Source organism: Lycium ferocissimum, chromosome 3 (assembly GCF_029784015.1).
Source record: "Lycium ferocissimum isolate CSIRO_LF1 chromosome 3, AGI_CSIRO_Lferr_CH_V1, whole genome shotgun sequence".
Lineage (NCBI taxonomy): Eukaryota > Viridiplantae > Streptophyta > Magnoliopsida > Solanales > Solanaceae > Lycium > Lycium ferocissimum.
Window position 1 is genome coordinate 23,596,817 of NC_081344.1, and position 22,773 is coordinate 23,619,589.

At 35.4% G+C, this 22,773-nt stretch overlaps 1 protein-coding gene across 7 annotated transcripts; it reads left to right on the plus strand.

Annotated features, from left to right (window-relative positions):
* The first annotated feature begins 12,593 nt into the window (after positions 1–12,593).
* LOC132050066 (uncharacterized) lies at positions 12,594–20,597 on the plus strand. 7 transcript variants are annotated; one of them, XR_009413226.1, is made up of 5 exons: positions 12,594–13,286; positions 14,332–14,832; positions 14,977–15,041; positions 16,189–16,336; positions 16,453–17,311. XR_009413226.1 is itself a non-coding variant. In XM_059441105.1 (3 exons), exons 1-3 carry the CDS (start codon positions 12,835–12,837, stop codon positions 13,663–13,665), a joined length of 444 nt encoding a protein of 147 aa, XP_059297088.1. In that variant the 5' UTR covers positions 12,626–12,834; the 3' UTR covers positions 13,666–14,325. The 7 variants fall into 7 exon arrangements, 1 of the variants encoding a protein (XP_059297088.1); XR_009413224.1 differs by having other exon boundaries at positions 16,443–17,310; XR_009413223.1 differs by having other exon boundaries at positions 12,596–13,286; positions 16,206–17,311.
* The last annotated feature ends 2,176 nt before the right edge of the window (positions 20,598–22,773 follow it).

Here is a 22,773-nt window from a genome sequence, read left to right on the forward strand (position 1 = left end):
CCTAATCCACAAATATGGTCGCTGCATCGCTTTCGCATTCACTTCCATTCATTCTAAAGTCTTCAACTGAGAATTCTTCTTCAGTTTTTGTCCTTCTTGGTCCATCAGTTCTAGTCACTGTGGGGATAAGTGATCCTCTTGTGGTGATTTTCCAGATATCATAGTCTACTGCCATCAAATACTTCTCCATGTGGTTCTTCTATTGTGCATAGCTCACTCCATTGAACCATGGTGGCCTATTTATTTATCTCCCTTCACAGTGTCCTGCAAGTGGTGCAATATTCATCTTTGATATCTCCCAATGTGTTATCCTCTTTGGGGGATAACCTGCTCTGATACCACTTGTTCGGTTGCACGATCTACTTCCTATCCTATGTGTAACCATTTGGCCTAAGGATGGAACATGTTATGGAACATGTTCTATGCTTGCGTCTTTGCAGATTAATAAACTGCAGGTAAGTAAAGGACATACGATATTTACATGGAAACCACCCTGCTCAAAAGGTGATAAAAAAAAAAGGACCCACAGACATGTAGGATTTCCCCAACGACTTCACTACAACAAGAGCCAACTGCGGGTTACAAATTACAACCTCTATAATCTAACCTTTAAACCCCAGCCTTGCTACCCAACCTCTAACTAACAAGCTATCTCCAAGTAGTAAACTTCCTACTTGGAGTTACAATGGTTTGTATCTACTTTTATGCTTCTATGAAAGCGGATAAAGATACAACTTTATAAACCAAACCTAATACAAGATATCTAGACTTGTGAACTGGAGAACATTATACAGTAAAACAGTTCCTTCAATCGTTCTTCTTGCATTAGGGACGCAACCCTGGATTCTTGAATATTCTTGATAAATCTCTTGATAGCTCAATATTCTGAATTCTCTCTTTGTGGGTGTGAAAACTTCTTCTTAGAAAGACCAGGGTATTTATAACATTGAAGCTCCATAAGTTGGTGAACACAAAACCCTTTCTCAGTCGGTCAATGACATACACGTAGGGTTTGTGTAGTATTTTGGATTCTTGCCTTGTTGAGTCCGCTTCTAATACGTGTAGAAGGCTTACTAATCCCTACAAATATGTCAAGGAATATTTCATACTTGACCGCTAAGTTCTTTCCATAATTCTGAAAATTCTTGTTGCTACAGGACTTGTCCTGGAACATGTTCACGAACTTGTTTCATCCATCTAGTTCGTCTGCCTCTGAATCTCTGCACTGTCTGACATAGAACATGCTTTCAAACATGTTTCATTATCCCTTTCTCGTCCATACTTCTGACTTCTTCTTGAGTCTGCTTTTGGTATGGATGATGGAACGTGTTGACAGACCTGTTTCATTGATCATGTGTAGCTCTGTGTCTGTCTTCTTCACATGCATTTATTCATTGTTGTAATAAATCATGTCTTCAATCTTGACTCACTCTTTGACTTCTGACTTTGTTCTTGTTTTGTGATGGAACATGTTTACAGGTCTGGTTCTTCTGTTAACCTGCTCCACATGCTTTGTCTGCAAACTCTTTAGCTGAACAATTTCTTCCTTCTGAACATTTCTTTTGAGTCTTAGTCACTTCGCCTCTCCTCTTCTTCATTATCTTTTTATGTTTGGATCATTCATCATTGCATCTCCTTTGCTTTGCATCAGTCTATGTTTGTTCAGTTTCATTGTCTCTTCTCACATGAGTCTAGAGCTGGTTTCTTTTCATTGTAGGTTCACTTTGTCAATCATCAAAACTTCACATATGGTTTAATGTCAACACTTGTACCTAGCCCAATTTTGGCTACCATCCGCATCATTCTGCCTGGAACCATTTCCCATCAGGCATCACCATATGTCTTCTCAAATGTAATATGCACGAGATACTATATGAAAGCATGAAAATGACATGCAAAAAATATGTGAACCATATAGCTTCGCAATTGCGATGTTCAACACAATTATCAAGGTTCGCAAATGTGAATCATCACTTATTCTAGTCTCTTTACTTTGATTTTTGTATCCTTTATTGATAATATGAGGTTATTTTTTGGGTTATATTGCTATTATTTAAAATATAATGAGTCATGAAGAGAATTGAGATCAAATGAAGTGGAATTGAGCAAAAAAAAAAAATTACAAAGTGCTGAAAGAAGAAATTGAGAGAAAATGACTCTCTGATATCGCAAATGCAAATAGAGGTTTGCAAATGCTAAGTCAACAGACCGGTCCACATCCGCAAATGCGAACCATAGCTTCGCAATTGCCATGTTCAACATAATTATCAAGGTTTGCAAATGCCAACCGTGGGCTTCAAATTTGGACAGCATCGACATTTCACATTTTCTCCAAACCACATAAAACTCAACTAAGCTCCTTAGGAAACACATCTTTGGCAGAATACAAGACTTTTCGAAGCTAGGGTTCTTACACCACACTTGGGGGTTGAAGATTTGATTGATCACTTTTTTGAACCTGTATTTCATTTCTTTGATTTCTAAATGTGTATTGCATATTTATGTATAGTTATTTCTTTCCATGACTTGAATCTTGTTTATGGGAATATTCATTATTAAAGTTTGGATTGAAATCTTATTTTATTTATGTATTGAATGATTTTTATTTATAACGAAGTGAGTTATTGTTTCTTGGGAAAAAACTCAAATATGCCATTGAACTATCTGAAATGGTTCATGCATGTCATTCGTTAGTAGTTGGGTTTGTTTATGCCATCGCGGTGACACATTTGACTCATTCATGCTATTAACCTCTAACAGCCCCCACATATGATTTTTAAATACCAGAATTGCCACATGTCGTCCAATTAAATAATTCACGTTATTTAACTCATTTCCTCTATTTTAACTCATTACCTTTACTTTTAATCCGATCCATATTATAACCTGACCCAAATTTCATTTTAACCCAACCCTAATGATCTTCTTCCCTTCATTTCTCTCTCTGCTCATTTTTTTCCTTTTCCCATTGGGTGTCACTGTTTGTACTCTTTCCTTATCCGCTTTCAAGTATAAAACTCTGAATTTGTTTTACTTGAAAAATGATTTGGCTATAACAACGGTAAAAGGAAAGGGAAGGATTTGATGTTAATCCAATATTATACCATTACCAAGCAAGATAGGAACTCCGTTCTTTGTTCTTTTTCAATTTCTTTTGCTTAGCCATGCTGCCTTTTCTCTCTCTCTACTGATATTCTGCTTCGGCTGTGGGCTTTACTCGTCGAAAGAAATTGGTTACTGGAATCTTGTTTGTATGAAAAATATTTAAAGAAACTGGTTATCATAAGGAAAAAAAGGGGAAGAGAGAAATGACTCGAAGAAGATTATTAGGGGTTGGGTTAAAATGAAATTTGGATCGGGTTACAATTTGGATTAAAATAGAGGGAATGAGTTAAATGGCGTGAATGGTTTAATTGGACGACACGTGGCAAATTTGGTATTTAGAAAGAGAATTTTCACAAATGACTATACTTTGGAGGTTTTTTTTAGGCATAGCTACACTTTTGCTAATTACATTTTGTAGCTAAGGTAACATGTATTCAAATTCGGCTGTATTTCGCTGTATTCAATTCCGGTGTATTCAATTCGGATGTATTCATTCGAAGCTACTTTTACACTATATTCAACTTATTGTATTTAAATTCAGTTGTATTCAAACAACATAAGTGCAAATAAAATATAGGGATATTCAGTTGTATTCAAATTCACTGTATTTATTTGTATGCAAAAAAATCTCCTTCGAAATACAGACGAAAAATACATAAAGTAACACTATATTTTACACTAAAAAAAACGAATACACTGAAATACACTCAGATCTGAGATACAAGAAAAAAATACATTCAGATCTGAGATACAAAAAAAAATACTTCAGATTTGAGATACAGGAAAAAATACACTCAGATTTGAGATACAAGAAATAAAATACACTCAAATCTAAAAATACATCGTCAGAGATTTTTCCACCGCCGGCAATGGCGTCGTCGTTCTGTAGGGATTCAACCAAAAACCATTTCTTTCTATGTATTCAACACAAATACAAATACATCTCAAGCAACAACAATGATAAATACTCAGATCTGAGATATACACTCACAGGCAGAAGTGGCGAAAATGGTGGAAATTGTAGCATCAAAGTTGGATTCAGCAAGCTCCAATACTTTCCCACCACCGTCAATGGCAAATTCCGCCACCGCAATCGACGACAATGACGCTAGAGCTTGGAGGAGGAAGATCGAGATGAAGAGAAAAAGCATAGTATTGTTTTTCATTGAATTGGAGCAGTTAGAAAGAAAATGAAGATGGTGAACGAGGAAGAATTGCGATTAACTTAGGGAAGGTGGGAAAAGGAATTTTCACAAAGCTGATGGTTTAACTTAGCTGTTGGTTTTCTTCTCGGCTTTGTTGTTGTATTAGTTAACTTGTGTTATTGAAATACAACATTTAGCTACTAGAAGTAGGGCTGGGCATAAATACCGCAAACCGAAAAATTGGACCGAACCGAACTTCACCGAACCGAATTAGTTTGGTTCGGTGTTTGGTGTCCACCTTCAAAAAATCGAAACCGAAATAGCCGAACCGAAATTTGATAAAACCGAACTGAAGAACCAAACGCCCACCGAAATTTAATACATTACCCAAAAAAAATTAAAATAGTCCAGGCCTATTAAGTTTAAGCCCAAAAAAAACTCAATTGTAACAAGCCCTCTTTTGCTTTTGTATCCTTAATTTTCCAGTTCAGTTGAGAAAATCAAATATCTTTAACAAAGGAAGGTGACAAGGATGTGTCTTTAGGATTAATATATGTCCTTTATGTGTTTTTTTAATTATTGTTACGGTATGTATATAACACCTAGTAATCCTATATCATGGTTATGGTTTTCTGTTCTTGTGTATCCTGTTTGTTTGATTTTGATTTCAATTTATCAATTTTATGTTTTATTGCTTTTGAGAATATGAATTAGTGTAAATGAAATCGCTTCTAATATCATATCAAAAAAACCGGATTGAAAAAATCGAAACCGAACCGAACCGAACTTCAAAAAATCGAAACCAAAAGAACCGAACTAGTTTGGTTTGGTATTCGGTGTCCACCTTCAAAAACCCGAAACCGAAATAGCCGAACCGAAGTTTGATAAAACCGAATCGAAGAGCCGAACGCCCACCCCTAACTAGATGTAATTAAAGTAAAGTGTAGTTACTAAATGTAAATACCACTTATATGTTCTCTACTCCAAGTAAATTCCCTTATTTAAAAACCAAATGTGTGGGCTGCTAAAGGTTAATGACATGAATGGGTCAAATGTATCACGACGATGGCATAAAGGAGCCCAATTATTAACAAGTGACATGGATGAATCATTTCTGATAGTTTGATGACATATTTGAGCTTTTCCTCAAATTATTCTTGTTCTTTTGTGTTTCTTAAAGAATAGTTAACCTTAGAATTCGCTCATTTAAAGAACAAGAATAATTAAAAACCATAACTAGTCATAACTTCGAAAATTATACCCAATTTGAGGGACCACAACCTTAGCACCTTTTCGATCATATTTGCAAATCGATTAATTATTTGCTAATCATTGGTGTCAAAAGTTTCAAAACGAAACCAATCTTAATATTTGTTGGAAAATTTTATTTATGTTATGATAAATTAAGTGGATGGATGACCATGTGGGCCACCACTACTACTGTAGCAAGCTTTCTTTTGCAAGTCATCACATTTTAAGGCTTTATATATAGCCATGTATAATGATGGAATATAGATAACTCAAAATAATGAAAGAAAAGTAATACTACTGCTTCTATCTCTCTTTCTTCTTTGCCTTTCATTGTTTCTCAATTTTATTACACCGTTTTTATTTTATAACACGTTATCAGCACGAGACTCATAAATTAAAGGTAAAAATACTATGCATAAAATCTTTTCAGGAAAAGGTTTGAATAAGTAATTCTCCTTTGCTCACATTCAAGGTATGGATTATTTTTTATTGTCTCTGTTATATTTGGACTTGGCTATAGGGGTTTTATATGTGATTATTTAAAATTGATATATCCACATTTCTTAAGACAAAGACACTTATCCTGTTAACCTCATCACATATATTGGGAGTCTTATCCTGTTTGTTGCAGCGTTACTGTCACTGGGATAGTTCGGTAGGTGGGGTTTTGGGTGTTCCCTTGATACATCCTTGGTATAACATATGATAACATATCTGATGTCGGCCGGCTAATACAAATGTGGAACAGTGGCTCCATATTTTCAATTATTCGGATCTTAGCCTTTTTTCTTTGGAGAAATAGTATTTGTTATACATTATACTACATTTTCTTTTCTTCAAATTAATTTAACGGCAAAGGCTCAAATATGCCCCCGAACGTTTGCAAAATTGTACACATTTGCCCGTCGTTAAAAGGTTAGTGCAAAGATGCCCCTAACTTTTTTTTTTTGGCCATATGTGCCCTTGAGTTAACGGAAAATATTGGAGGGCATATTTGTTCAGTTTCGCAAACGTTAGGGGCATATTTGAGCCTTTGCCCTTCCTAAATACTATGGCACAAATAGTTCTCAGATTTTTTTGTAGTTCACTTTATGCTAGCCAATGATTTATTGCAACTGCATTTTGAAACTCCACACTTATCGTACAACCGCTCACTTTTCTCTCTTATTCTTTCATTTGTTTATGAAATGTCGGAAGCTTTGAGTTCTTCAAATAGCTGTGGAAGGGTTTGTGGATGTGGAGTTGTGGAAGGGTTTCTGGACGTGGAGTTACTGCACTCCATCTCACTTATGGACTTCAAATAATTCTACTAAATTTCGGTTATGCGTGAAATTCGCGAAAGGGCCAAACCACATTGAATGTTATGTAAGAAACCGTATAAATGCTTAAAATGTGCTACTCTTTCTATTATTATTATTATTATCAATATTTTGAGCACTGCGGGAGACATTTTTTCATGTGTCATAAGTCTAGTGTAAGTTATCTCCTTTTTTATGTTTATGTTTTATTGCGACAATTGTTGCGTCCATTATTGTGTAGATATTGAGACTGAGAAGACGAAATATCCAGAAAGAACTATCCAGATCATCAACAAATTGAAAAATAAAAATGGTATTATCATTAGTAAAAAAAAAAAAAAAAAAAATTGAAAAGGGGAAATATGGTGCTCTTGTTTGTGAAAATAGTCTTTAAAATATGGTTGTAATTGCATATGCTCTTTTAGTTGTATAATTTTGATGTAATGCAATGGTGGATGGATTGTAATTACAAATATTTTTTATGTTTTGGAATGCAATGAAATTTTGTGCCATAATATTTAGGAACGGCAAAGGCTCAAATAGGCCCCTAATGTTTGCGAAACTGAACAAATATGCCCTCCAATATTTTTTGTTAACTCAAGGGCACATATGGCCAAAAAAAATGTTAGGGACATCTTTGCACCAACCTTTTAACGATGGGTAAATGTATACAATTTCGCAAACGTTAGAGGCATATTTGAGCCTTTGCCGTTAATTTAATGGCCTTTCACTGTTGAACTATTATTTTACAATACTACGTCACATGGCTAAATTGTTATTGGACTTGCATTATATTGACAGGTAGCGCAGCAAAGGTATTCATATTAACCAATATTGTTTTTAGCAGAACTATTTAATTCAGTTTAATTTGCTACAAGATCAGGATACTAATACATGAATTTTATTATTGTGACACTAATTTATGATCCACTTGAACTCTAAGAGTTTTAAAAAAAAAATGTTCGACCATAAAAATGGCTATATTTTATATGTCTTGTTGGAGATTATTTCACTTATGCAAACAATCACAAAGTGGGATATTTTTAAAGGCTCAAGGGTAAGTTTATTTCACTTTGGCCTATTAAACCATTGGTTGAGGGTGAGACGGTGGATTCAAATCTCATCACACTAAAAGGGTAAGATATCGGGCTAGAGTCCCGGTGCATCATGATAATAAGCTGTTGGGTTTGAGTCCCAACGCACTATATTGATGATATGATGATGACAGAGCAAATTAATATGCTCTTGATAAATTGTGAAGCCGGTCCCACTGACTTTGCTCCATTCCCTGAAGTGAATGTGGTAGCAATATATGATAAGTCTGAAAGGGGACAAAATATTTTTTATGGCTATATTAATGAATGTGGGCGTGATAAAGGACAAAATAATAGCCATCATTATGGTAATTATAAAAGGAAAAACACTATGTGTCCTCAAAATGGTCCTTCAATGGGTGAAGATAATTTTTATCATCAATGTGATATGAAAGGTCATTGAGCATGTGGTTGTTGTGCGACCTAATTTAATAGATTTTATAAATCCTCCATCAAAAGAAAGGAATACAAAATGGAGGCGCACTTGACCTTTCAAATTAAAGTGATGCTGAGGTTGGTCGTATAAATATAATAAATTTCAAGGCATGACAATGAGTTTATAATAAAGTTTATGAAGCACACATACAAATGATTATAGTTCATTCCTTGAAAATAATGTAACTTGTGATAAGCACCGTGATTTTTGGCCCATTCTTTAAAGTGAATGTGGCAAGATGTGATAATATATATGCATAAAGACATGCTTATTGTTACACCTCGGATTTTCGCACGTTAAAGTCGCATCATGAGTTAGTCGACGTAAGTTCAAAAAGAAATTACGTTGAGGATAAAAGGGATTGATTTTATTAATAAAAATTGTTAAAAGAGTCTATAAATAATATTAGTAAGTAGCGGAAGATTTGGAGGGTGAATGAATCAAAGAAGCATGAGTTTCGTCAAAAGTCAGCAAGTTGGGAATACGATAACCTGTACTTTTGGGTGAGATTAGGAGTGATCCACATGCTAAGCAAGTAATTATATGAAGTATTTGAATTGTATAATGGTCTCTTGTTAAGTTTGGAAGTCAAACGAGTTGTAATACGAAAGTCGATAAAGGGCATCGCAAGTTAAGTTTGTAAATTTCACTGAAATTTGGGTCAGATGTCTCGGAGCTTTTCTCTCAATATACTTGGAGTTACAGGGTGATCCACCTATCAAATCGAATTTCTATGAGTCTAGTTTCTAGCGGATTCTACCGTTCATCAATACAACATCGGAGTAGAGAGATATTCGCATTTCCGTCCAAGGATGTAAACTGTCACGGGACAGAAAAGCCCAAAGTCGGTGGCAACATAACTTTACTTATATAAAAACACCCCAAATCAGATTGGAACCTCATTTCTCTTCAAAGAACAAACACTAAACACTCCCTATACTCTCTCAAACATTTCTCCATCAATCATAAGCAAATCCAAAGGCTAATCAAGTAACTTTAACGTAAGGAATCACGTGGTAATCGTAGAATCGTCGTTTCTTCGTTGTTTCGCTTTTCGAAAGAAATCTTCAACTTGAAGAAATCTCTGTTTTGGATTGATTCTGGGAATCTAAGGTATGTTTTATCCTCTTAATCATCTCCTTATGATTCTCCAAGTATTTAATCTAAGAAATTTGGAGGAAATCCCATGTATATGAACCATATGAACTAGTATGGATGAAATTGATTGGTTGAGCTGATTTATGTGGTTTAAATATATTTTCTTGGAGCTGTGAAGGTATGGATGGATTGATAAGGAAGAGTACGAGTAAAGGAGAAGAAAGATGGTAGTCTTGAATGAAGAAATTGAACTACAAATGACCCTACGAACTTACGCCCGTAAGTTGTTCGATGAAATGTCTCATTGAGTATTTCCATAAGCTATGAACTTGGAATTGATCCCATACTGGTCATATGATGTAGGAAATCATTTGTAAGACGTTTGGGGACTCGGGAAAATGTATATAACTCCATCGACGAGGTATATAGGGCTTTCTATTCTCTTTGTGGCATGGCTAGATTTCAAATGACCTTTCATTGAAAAGTTGTTCCGCTAACTTGGATCGATCGCGTTCCATGATAATTGAGATGACACATACTCATCTATGACTTGTACCAAACTATGGTCCACATCTCCTTTTGGCTATCAATTAAAAAACTTTCCGTTTAACTTTTGTCGATTATGTCCCAAAATGGTTAAGCTTACTCTTTTCTCATGAATAACTTGTATTGAAGTACCATTCACATTTCGTATCCCTCTTGTTTATCGAATGAAGAATGATATTAGTTATGGTAGTCTTCACATCAAAGTTGAGTTGATTGTACTTCCTTTAATTGAGTTAATCCTTATCTTCTTGTCTATTGCTCCAAGGTGACGAACCTCTCGTTAGTACACTCTTTCCGATAAAAGTTGTGTCAATCATATTTCATAAGAGTTTGGCTAACTTTGGCTTCATGAATAATTCATAACAATATGTTTCCTTGTACTTTTACTTCTTTGGCCTAATGATCAAATAATGATAAACGTAGCGTCAATAATGATAGTCGGAGGATAATGACGATAGGTCACCCCAACTCTTTCCATGATATTTCTTTTGAGACCAGTCTTTCATTGCACTTATATATATGTATTTATTTTCATTACGGAGCCGCGCTATAGTCGGCCGGGTAGGCACTTATATGTGCACCTAGACATGTTTCTTTCTTTACCGAGCCGTGTTGTAGGCGGCCGGGTAGGCACATAGCTGTGCACCTAGATGTATTTCTTTCTTTACCGAGCTATGTTGTAAGCGGCCGGGTAGGCACGTAGCTATGCATTGCCACTGATCAGTTGGGCAGAGATGATGTTATGATGATGAGCTCACCCACAGAAGGGTTTATTATTGTTATATGATATGATATATGCCTCCACAATGAGGAATGATTTTACGGGCATGCGTTTACATTTATGTCATGATTATGGTCGCCCTCAGTGGCTCGTTCAGAGTTTCAGTTGTCTTTATATCTTTTCCCAAGTTGTCTGTATCTGTTATGCTTATGTTATGTTTATGTTTACTGCCATACATACTCGATACATCTTTCGACGACGCATTTTGTGCGCCGTGATCATGCCCACAGTACGGTAGACGGGTCGTAGTACTTTTCTCGCAGGATACCAAAGTTCGGGAATAGGATGTTCACACTCCATTCTCGGAGCCGCCGATCGAGTCATTAAATAGGATGCTTATATATATATATATATATATATATATATATATATATATATAGAGAGAGAGAGAGAGAGAGAGAGAGAGAGAGAGGAGAGTATGGCTATGGGTACGTCGGGCCACCGTCCCGATCAGTTGATGCTTATTAGTGCTCTTAGAGACATACAGACTATCAGTCAATGTACAGGTATTGTGTTTGGCCTTGCCGGCCTTCTAACTAGTTGTCTTTCTTGGTTATGGCATTGTTGGCCCTTGTAATGCATATATGTGTTGTTGGGCCTTTTCTGCTTGCAGGTTGTTATGATATACTTCTTACTATTGTTATTCAGCGGCCTCGTCGGCCTATGATTCACGATACAGAGTTTAGATATCACAGTTGGTTCGCTCGGCCCTTCGGGTGCCGGATGCCAGCCACCGCCCAAGGTTGTGGTGTGACACTTATGTATGGTTATACTATACCACAACTCACCTCATAGGGAGGTTTGAGAGAAATCGATATTGTGATATAAGTGGTCATTGATCACCTTGCCGATGATGATTATTTAAGGGAAAAGGTTAAAGCAAGAAACGGTTCTTGCCTAAAATAATTTTTTATCATGACCCAAATGATATAATTTTCTCTTTTAAAGGGATGTTCATCATACAGATGATGTTATGAAATATGTGAAAGTACATAATTAATTGGCAGCTCCGGAAGAGCTAATTTATTACTACATTGGAGGAATTAAATTGATTATCCAAAAAAAAGTATTATACAGTAGTAAGTCTCAAAGAAACTTATTGAGTTTCAAAGATATTCGCCAAAATGGGAAATTCATAATGAGATTATAAATTAATGAAAGATTTAATATCTTCGCATTACTACAGTCATAGCGTGTAAGAAATATAAATGTGAAATACCCTGCTTCCCTCCTGTTTGTACTACACATAATATGAGTATGATGACGGAATCACATACGATAGTAAACTAGAAGTTTCTTGAAATATACATCAGTTGGCACGACCAGTTGGCCATCCCGGTTTTAAATATAATGCAAAAATAATTGAGAATTCACGTGGTTCTATATAGAAGAAATAAAAGATTCTTAAAGAAATTCTCTTGGGAAGCTTTATGATCATAAATCTATTATTAGACTAAGTAAGGTTGGGATCGGGATCCCCATAGATTTGGAATATATAAAAGGTATATATATATACATAGTCACTACACCGCCATGTGGACCATTTACTATTATATGATTTTAATAGATGCATTTATGATTTGGTCACATGTGCGTTTGGTATCTACTTGCCATTTGATTTTTGCAAGATAGTTTGCTCAAATTGATAAATTAAGAGCATCGTTCCAAACAATATAATTATCTATCTATATATAAAAGCAGAGGCAGAAGCATCAAAATTAGCCAAGTGGCAGCTTAGTAATAAGCCACTTGGCACTTTTTTAGGACAAACAACAAACCAAATTAACAGCAAAACCAACCACGATAACTGAAAGTAATATTAAAAAAATATTAGGCCTGAAATGTCATTATTTTGCAAAAGGGAACTTCCGCAACAGCAGCAAGCACAAAATAGTGAAAAGCCTAAAAGCCAAAAAAATGTGGGTTGAATAAGCACATAGTGGAAGTTATCTGAATTTGGTTATCTTCTAAAAGGATGCCCCCACTTAGGAGGATAAATCTCTCGAACGGTTGTTGAGGCAAGATTGAACAGCTATTACCAAAAAAAAAAAAAGGGCCGGCTAGAACCTTCGACAATTAAATGCAAAAGTCGCTTCGGAGAAGCCATACGTGGGGAAAACTGGCAGAATTTCTAAAGCAGAGGCTCTTTGGTAATTTTCTGCTCCTCGCTGCAGTTCCTCTTCATCTAGGGTTTCTTCATAATGGAGATGTCATGTACCACGTAAAATTTTGATGACTCACTGATCCGGTTGGTGAAATTGAACAGTCCTGTTTGAACCACTAACAATTACTCCTATTAGAATTCAATTTCTCCGTCTTCTATGTAGAACAAGGATAAATGTGCATATGACAAAGCTCCAAATTTTGGAACATTCAACAAAATTGTTTGTTCTCTTCCTAATGTCATTCAGACTGACGGCCCCAACTCAGACAAACAAGCATCGGAGAAGCCATCAGAGGAGAAGATAACTGTCGTCGATGAGAACCTCCAGCCTATGATAAGTTTGGTGATGTCCATGTCGAAGTCCTTAAGTATGTTGACGTTTCTTATCCTGGATTTGCTATATAGTATTGTATTCACAATTTTAAGATCAGATAGATTTCTTACTCTTTCATCATTCGTCTTCTCTTCTATTTCCAAGTTTCTAAAAGGAATTCAGTCTCTTTGTGGTCTTCGCTACTCTTGAAGCTTCTTTATTTGGTGAATCTTTTTATAAGTAAATCCATGTCACATTTATGTTGACAAGAATTATTGAATATAAGTTATCTTAGTGTTTATAGTTGTTAACGTTCTGTTATATATGGTCTTGCAGGTCTCTTCCCATGCATTCTTCGTCACGAGGCTGCAGGACATGGTCTTACTGCAGATGGACAATCTCCAACTCTGGCAGTGTTATGCATCAGATATTAGTCACTTACCCAAAAAAAAAAAAAAAAAAAAAAAAAATTAATGTTATTGGGTCGTGAATTGCATCAACGGTGCAATTTGAATTTCTATGGTGGTTGAGAGTTTAATAGACAGGGAAGCTTCTGTTATAGTGCATATCTTCTTAATCTACCACTTTCTAAGGACTATATTTTTAAAATATTAATGCAAGATTTAAACTATTAGTCTATGAGGAGAGTTTTGGGTCGCATTTCCTAGCTCTTTTTTTTTTTTTTTTGCGATGTTGTTGTTCGGTACTTCTCTATTGTTCTCAACCTCCGTTCAAAGGCATCTGATTGTGACATCATTGAATGCTAGGCCTAAATGGAATGAGTGAGTAGTTCATTAGACACAACCATGGTTGTTCATGGAATGTCTAAATTTCATTACTCTTTTTTTGTGGGTGGTTGACTGCCTTTGTGACGAAAGTTTGTGGCTTCTTTTGTTTTATGACGAGCCACCCTTTTTTTTAATACATGTAAATAGGCTAAAAGCTATGGGCTATAGCTTCTTACTATAATTATATCTTCCTTAGAGTTTGTTTGTAGGCTTCACATTCAAAGTATTGTAGTAGCTGTTCATGTAAAAATAGTGACTATTATAGCATTCTTGGTCTGATAATTAAGTTCTCGAATTTGTTTTATTGTTCAGTTGTGCATATTGGTTCCTGCTGAAAAGGTTGTTGATTGATCTCCTTGGATTCCCACCATCAATGCTAGCAGCTGCAATCTTTCCTGCACAATGCACTATTGTTGTGTCTAAGGAGTGGAATAGAACATGCGAGAAGCATAGCATCCATGTTAAAGACCGGCTTTTTAAAGCATAGTATACTTTTGAGGAATATCAATTTATTGACAACACAGAGATGTTTGATTGTGTCCCTTCTTTTAGTATAACAGGGAATGCTCGAAAATGATGGTTTTATCCAATCAGTAGGCAGCAATTGAGAAGCTTACTGGTCTGCACTTAAAGTAATTTCATTAGAGAAATTAACAAGAAGTCAATGAACTGATTGTTAGAGATTCATATTGTCAGGCTTTGGGAAAATAATTTCGCTACTGAAAGTAATTTCATTAGCAAAATTAACTAAATCCGGATCGTAACAAAGCTGATAGTCCTTTTTCAATTGGAGTTATTCTGATGGACGAAAAGGTTGTGTTTTTTACTTTAGACTTACTTCTATTTTGCTTTGTTTACATATGCGTTAGTATGCGGAATAACTTAGTCTTATTAACTAATTATTTTTTTTGGGCAACTCTAGCATTGTGTTTATATTCTACTTTTTCTATTTTGCAGAAGCTCTTTAATTCCTAACAACATTGAAAAAAGACCAAAATGATGTTAAGCTCTTGAAGATCCAGGTATTCTTCTCTTCCAAGAGCAGATTCTGTTTGTCGTTGTATATATGAGAGTACAGTCAAGATTCTCTATAAACTTATATCCACGATGTGCTCTTTCAAGATCACATATTTCATTTAAAACTTGGGTAATCATGTCTTATGGCTAGATATGATGTTAGAATAATATATGAATGACACTTACAACTCCAGTGAAGGAAGTTGAACTTGCTTGATGTTATATGTGATATCTATATGCCAGTATTTTGATGTAAACAGAGAACTGGACTTTTAATCTTTTTAATGCCATGGCACTTGCTATATCAACAAAGTATAGTGTCAAATTTACATTCTGTTAATGAAACAAACAAGGAATAAAGCAAAAACCATTATAGGTGCATCAAATCAAGTAAATTAAATTAGATTTCTTTTGCTCAAAAGCTTCAGAACACCCAACTATTTAGCAAGGAAATTTTACTGAAATTTACAGAATTATACTAACGATAGAGGGAACCAGAAGCCCAAATTTTTCATCATGAAGATTCAGCACAATCATCTTAATGCTTTAGATAATAAGTGAAGCTGTTTTTTACTCTAATTATTTGGACAAGATGCTAATATATGTATGAAATTATGATTGTGCAAGTAGTGGTAACCTCTAATATGGAATTCCCTTTACTGAGAAAAGTGAGACCATAGTTTCATTTAGATCTATGTACTCATTGTGAATGGTCATAGTAACTGTTCAAAGAATTAATAAAACAATGGTCATAGTGACTTTTCAAATTTATATTGTTTGTAATTACCTTATATTAGGTGCTTATTAGCAAAGTGTGCATGCTTTACCATGGGAAGAGTTGTTCCATCAAGTTGTAGAATTTGGAAAACTGGTTATTGAAAGCTTTATTGGTATGTGATTAAATTGAAAGTACTTTGGACATGGCCGGCTAAATAAATCAATTTCTGCTATCTTTTAACCACATTATTTTCCTTATTTGGTTTTTCCCCATGGAGCACTTTTTATATCTGAAGTTTATGAGAAAATAGTTCCTAAGAAGAGATTAATATTTCAGCCTATTAACAGCTCAAGGTACAATAACTTTGGTAGTATTTATTGTGCTTAACGAGTTATGATGAGAGCTAAGTGTCTAATTTGTTCTTTAAATATTAGTCTTGCACTTATGTTAGAATAGTGATCGCCAAGTGTACAATAAGGTTGCTATAAAGTACAATGGAAGGGAGGCAAACACTAATTTTGAGCTAAGCAGATATGGAGAGGACATATGAAGGGGAATTAAGTTCCAATGCTGATAATGGAGGTAGTATATTAAGGCTTTTCTATACATTTGGACTCCATTATGATTTTTTTCCCCTTTAAGTCCTGCTTATCGTGTCTAACAACATATTTTTTCCATTCGCGTGCAGATGCCATCAGCCAACTACTGAACTTGGGAATTAGCTGATGACCAGCATGTCACATGCCAAATGGGAAACTCTGAATTCCGGCGTGCCTCGTGTGGTTTGCCCGAATATAGTGCTTATATGGCTTCTTTTGAATTTTATGAAAGTTTTCACTCTAAAGGTTAAGGCAAACTGTCACGACCCATTTTAGCCTAGGTCATGCGGCTACCTACCATTCCCCCCTAGGTAGGCGAATTTTTAACTCAACGTTCACAAATAATAAATCTAATAAATAGTTGAAGAAGTAAATGACGTAAGTCTCACAATATAGTATAATATAGAAAAGAGCGGAAGTAATGAATCCACTCCAGTATCTGGTCTGGTCATACAAGAGCATCTAAATCCGAATAACTCTGGTCTGAATAATAATACATAAAATGTCTCAAATCATGTCTTGGAAGAAAAGTAAGACATAAACAATAGAAGAGTCTTCGAGGTCAGCAGACGCCATGCTCACCCTAGAAAACTCAAGCAAAAGCTGAGGAATCGATCAGCCATGAGTCAGAGAGGTAGATCCGGCCTAATACTCTGCATTCATAAAAGAATGCAGCAAGTGCAGGTCAGTACAAACAACAGTACTAGTAGGCATCATAGGCCGACTAAGCATAGTTAACACAATTCAGAAAATAATGCAGATAAACAAGTAGAACAATCGAGCATGAAACAATATAATCGTAATCGAGTATCCATCAACACCTATGTAAGTATAATAAGTCTGAGTATATCAGTTCCTGGAACAATCAACACCATAGAATCAGCAACACAATCCACCACAATACAGTCATCACGACATCTCACTCAAGTCATAATGCAATGTAATGCAATAATGGTATGAATGTGATGCCATGCCATGTACACATGTACTCCGGATGGAAATATCGACGTCTCGGCAGCACAACCCAGTGTGACTCGCGAAGTCTGAGTGTCGCCCGTCCCGGATCTTTGCCAAACAGACAGACGGGACCTTAGCTAATTGCTCACAGGGGAAGTCTAACCGGCACCACTCTGGGGGACCCACGGAACCCATGCACTACAATCAAATCTGGGATAACATCAAAAACGGCCATGCACAACGATGCCCGAATATAACCATCGGACATCGGCCTCCTCACAATCACTCAAAAGAGTTGTCAAATATCAGTTCATAAATCAACGATTCCGGTATTGAACCTCGGACATCGGCCTCCTCACAATCACTCAAGTAAAAGAGTTTATTCAGTATCGGTTTCATATAAACAACGATTTCGAAATGGATCTTCGGACATCGGCTTTTTTCATAATCACTCAAGTAGAAGAGTTTATCAAATATCAGTTTCGCTCAATCAACGATACTGGATCATCACCGAATATCAGCCATGCATGATAATATGAGAGAATACGTGCAATGCATATATCAATCATTAACAACAAGCTCAATATCACAAGTACCTCAACGGGCATGCCAACAATACATCACATCACAATACCAAAGGTGGGTATGCCAACATATATCAATAACTCAAGTACCAACAGTGGGTACGCCAATAACGTATCATAGTACAAATACCAACAAAGGGTATGCCAATCCTATCCCCAATCAGGACAACAAGCGACATTCGCTATCTACCAACTACACATAGCATCAAGCCAACACCATTAAACAATTAAACACATATAACGGGGTGGCTAGTCCCCACACACATCAGGGCCCAACCTAAGGCAATATCCATCCAACTTCACACCCGAAGGTTCACATGCTGTCTCCGACATCATAATCTAAATATATGATTCACTATACTAAGTCTCACCAAAGGTAAATCATAACCTACCTGGACCGAATCGCAACACCAACAAGTCACTCTATCGCCTTGCCCTTTCTCTGAAGCTCAGAACTAAAGTAGTCTAAGCATAATCGAATTCTAAATTAGAAATCATGAATAATGATACTAATATTGCTATGATATTAATTAGGTCCAATTTGACCCTAGAAATTGGGGAAACGAGCCCACAAGGGCGAAACAAAAAATTCACGGGTAAAATACCAAATTGAATCCTAGGTAATCATAACCCAATCATTTATTGTTGAGTTAGCTCAAGAACTATCCCCAAATCTGATTTCTAGTAAAACCCCAAATTGGGTATGAACCCTAATTCCCCAAATTTGAAATTCAACATTAAAAGTGGAAGATATGGGGTTACTAAGCTTAGATTCGTCACATTTTAGTATTAGCATCCATCAATTTTATCAATTATAACCCTAGAGAGAAGTCTCCCAAAATCCTTCTTCAAATTCTACTTCTAAGGGATTGGAAAGAGAAGGGATGATTCTAAGATGATAATGATTAAAGAGAAGTAAGTGATTAGACAAAGCTTTACCTCCAAGAAATTTCTCAATTTACCCTCAAGAACAGCCTCCCCAAGCTCCAATATCGAGTTATGACATAATGAGGGACTAGGTCTTATTTTAAGACACCTTTAATGAAATTCCCCTACCCGTGACCGCCACGACGAGGGTATTGCCTCTACAGCGGCGCCGTTGCGGTGTCGGGGACACCGCTGCAGTGGTGAAGGCCCTTTTACACATGACAGCCCCAGCGGTCACTACACCGCTAAGGCGGTACCGCGGGGCGGATCTGGTGTCGTCGTTGCGGACACCAGACACCAGAAATCTGCCAAATTCCCTAAGTCTTCCATAGAATTTCCGGGTTATTCCCGAGGCCATCTGCTTATAATCCGACCACCTAAACCCATACAAAAATACGCTACGAACGCACTCGTGGTCTTAAAATTTTCAACAGAGGTCTCGTTGACCGAGTCAACCACCGGTGCCTACTTCTCATTTCCCAACCAAAGTCCCGAAATGCACCAATACGCATTGGGAACCGAACTAATCATACATACAAGTTCTAAACATTTATCTGGACCTCTCGGATTTGACGAAACTCCGAAAAAGGTCTGTTTGCCCAAAAGTCAACCTCGGGTCAAAATGAGTAAATAAACGCTCGGAAGCGGGCGAAAGTGCCAAAAGAACTATAACGACCAAACGGGTCGTTACACAAACTCGCTGGAATTTCTCTGTTAGTATTTTTATTGCTTCATATTTTAACTATTTCGGTCCTGATTTTGATTTTAGCATGTTGGACAGCTGAATCGATCTCTCTTCCCTTCAGCTTATTCGTTTCAAAGTCTGCGGAGTATAATAATGGAAGATATCAATGGAGTTAAATGTGACAACTCAAGAAAAGATTTACCAGATCTCGGATGACTAACTTTGAGTATTATTGGTTACAAATGTATTGTTGCGCTTCCTGTAAGTTATTAAGTATGATTAAATATCGGCTAAATTTAGAATTTTGGCTTATTTGAATTGTTTGTTGTTTTAAGAGAAGATATGAAGGGTGGGTTTGTATTGTATTTTCATTTTATGTTACTTGATGTACAACTCTATTATAATACAAGCATTTGGAAAGTTGAGAACTCAGATAAATAGTAAATTCTAAATATTGAGAAAATATTTGAGTTGAGAGTAGACCATCTTTGATAACTTTAATAATTGGTTAAAATTGATTTTAAGTTGGTAAAAGTAAGAAACTTTATGACTAAAAATTTCAGTTTCAATCACAATTATAATTATTTACCCGGATTCACATTCAGAGAAAAGATGATAAGAATCTAAACAGATACGCGTTTAGGTGAGAGTAAATATTTACCTCTCTATTTTATAATTTTTTTGTTTACTAGAAAATTTTTTGTTGCGCTTCATTATTTTCCCTTTTTAGGGTTTAATGACCGATAACAAGATGATGGCTTCTACAAAGGCTTCTGCCGAGAGAAGTAGAAAATAAAATAGAGGATATGTAGCAGAAGTTTTTGAAGATGTTGAACAACTATCCAACAACAAGGCCAAGAAGGTGACTAAAAAGGAGAAAATTCCCTGAAGAATTGCATCTGCGAGAGTTTAATAAAGAAAACATAGTGAAATGCATGTTTACTTTCTAGCAACTAGATTTAGGTATGAAATTGAAGTAACTTTTAGTTTGTACTATTATTGATGTCTTTAAGAATTATGACTGTATTCAGTATTTACTTGACTCCTTTTGTTAAGGATTTTTTAATACAACATGTTAGTTTTTGGACGAATCGAATTTTGAAGGAATATGTTGGTGAAGTTAAGATATTCGTTTCAATTTATGTTTCCAAGATTTAATGGCATTAATGTATATATTCTGTTATAGATATCTAACTCTTATAAAATCAATATTTTTAATTAGGTAGCTATAATAATTTGTTTGCCGTTGAATTTATTTTGTTGCTTAAGTCGGATTTTGTTTGGTTGGACTATTCTCCCGAGTTTAACTGTCTTATATAATTTCTATATATCAGTTACTGGATAGAGAAATTATAAACATCACCTGTCGCATCTGAAGAACTTTAATCCATTCGATCTATATAGGAGATACATTCGATATTACGCAAGAAAATTTTACAAATCTTTACAAATTTGATGATTTTGATGTCTGTATATATAGCTACCTGCATCTGTTTATGTGAACATGAATAGTATACTTAATTCATACATAAAATTCCTTAGATTCTAATTTCTTCATCAAAGGATACATTTTATTTGCCAAAAAAGGATTTCAATGAATAAATTTTTTATCCTTTTTTGTTATTAAGGTTTAAAACTAAAAAGCTTCCTCTTTAGAAATTAAACTATAAGTCTTCCTATTCCTGCAAACAATTATTTTTTCTTTGCAGGATCTAAAATAAATGGCTAATGTTATTCACAAGAAATATGAATATGATAATGAGATTATGAGAAGAGCTTAAGATCAAGAGAAATATTCATATCTTTCTATTCAATAATCTGAATTTTTTTTTATCGTGTATAAAACGATTTAAATTTCACAATTGATAAAATAAAAAAATTAATATTGTCAAGTAAATAAGATATAATTTTTTCTCTAACACCTTTCCGCGCATTGCGCGGGTACTATACTAGTGTTAATAATGCTAGTTTGTATTCATAGTTGGTTTAGTAGAAATTGTATGCTTCCAATGATAGTTGAACCATTGAGTATGGGAATAAAACTCCCAATTTGGTATGGGATATGCTATTTAGCATGTAGCAGCGCTTGTATGCATCAAGCCAAACAAATACTAATACATCCCCCATCACGATTGGTTAAGGGTCAGGAACCAAATAATATCCATCTAGAAACATTTGAATGTGCGGTAATAAATTCAATTGCACCACCACAACGCACAAAGATGGATCCCCAAAGAAGGCTGGGGATATATGTTAGTCTTACTAGCATCAGGGGGAGAAATGATAAGTAGTTGGAAAATATATTATGTGGAATAAATTATAATTATCATAATCCTCATTCAAAAGGATAATTCAAGTCAAATGTCAGATGCATTTAACTAATCCAAAAGAATATTATATGCCAGCTACAAATGCTCCATTTAGAATTAAAGTCCCTGAAGGACAGAGTCAACAAAGACGCCTGAAGCGTGGTAGACCGATCGGTTCCAAAGATAAAAATCCTTGAAAGGAGAGACCAAATTATTATGATGGTCATAATAAGGAGCCAAGTGCTCTAGAAGATCCCCAAGACATACCATTTCATCAAACCTTGGAAAAGGTTCAGGTACCTGAAATTAATGAATATAAAGAGATCTCGATAAATTATGTCTATGGAACTGATCCAAAAGATCGTCGACGATGTATATGATATAGCGCTCGATATTATGATGATAATCTTGGTTTAAATCTGTCATGATACAGATAAAGGAAATGATTGGCCAAAATCAAAGGTGCAATCGAGTATTAGTGACTTCACATAAAAAAAAATGTGAAAATTTCGGATTTGTAGTCCAAACACCTGAAAGTGCAAAGCCAGTGGAGTACATTATATTTACTGCAAAAATGAAATGATGAAAATAAAGTCGTTAGATATAAATCACGACTTATGGCACTAAAGTTTTCTTTTCGCAAAGGCCTAGAATTGATTATATGGAGAAATATTCTCCTGTGGTGGATGCAATCATTTTCAGAGATCTTATTAGTCTGACAATACATGAAAACTCGATATGCATATAACGAATTGTTGTCACTATTAATATTGCTAGCTAGACAACAAAATCTTTATGAAAATCCCTGAAGAATTCAAAGTGCATAAGGCATAAAATAGTTCTCAAGAAACTGGTTCGATAAAGTTTCGTAAGTCCTTATAAGGATTGAAAAATAAATCAACGCGCATGTGGTATAATTGCCTTGTTTTTCTATAAAGAGATGTGGATCTAAAGTCAT

What these genes read in the sequence shown, in the direction of transcription:
- LOC132050066 (XM_059441105.1), top strand. Translation starts at nt 12,835, where the DNA reads ATGCAAAAGTCGCTTCGGAGAAGCCATACGTGGGGAAAACTGGCAGAA. An exon ending in ATGGAGATGTCATGTACCAC is followed by an intron (nt 12,976 to 13,081) that starts GTAAAATTTTGA and finishes TCTTCTATGTAG; the next exon opens with AACAAGGATAAATGTGCATA. An exon ending in GTCCATGTCGAAGTCCTTAA is followed by an intron (nt 13,287 to 13,567) that starts GTATGTTGACGT and finishes ATGGTCTTGCAG; the next exon opens with GTCTCTTCCCATGCATTCTT.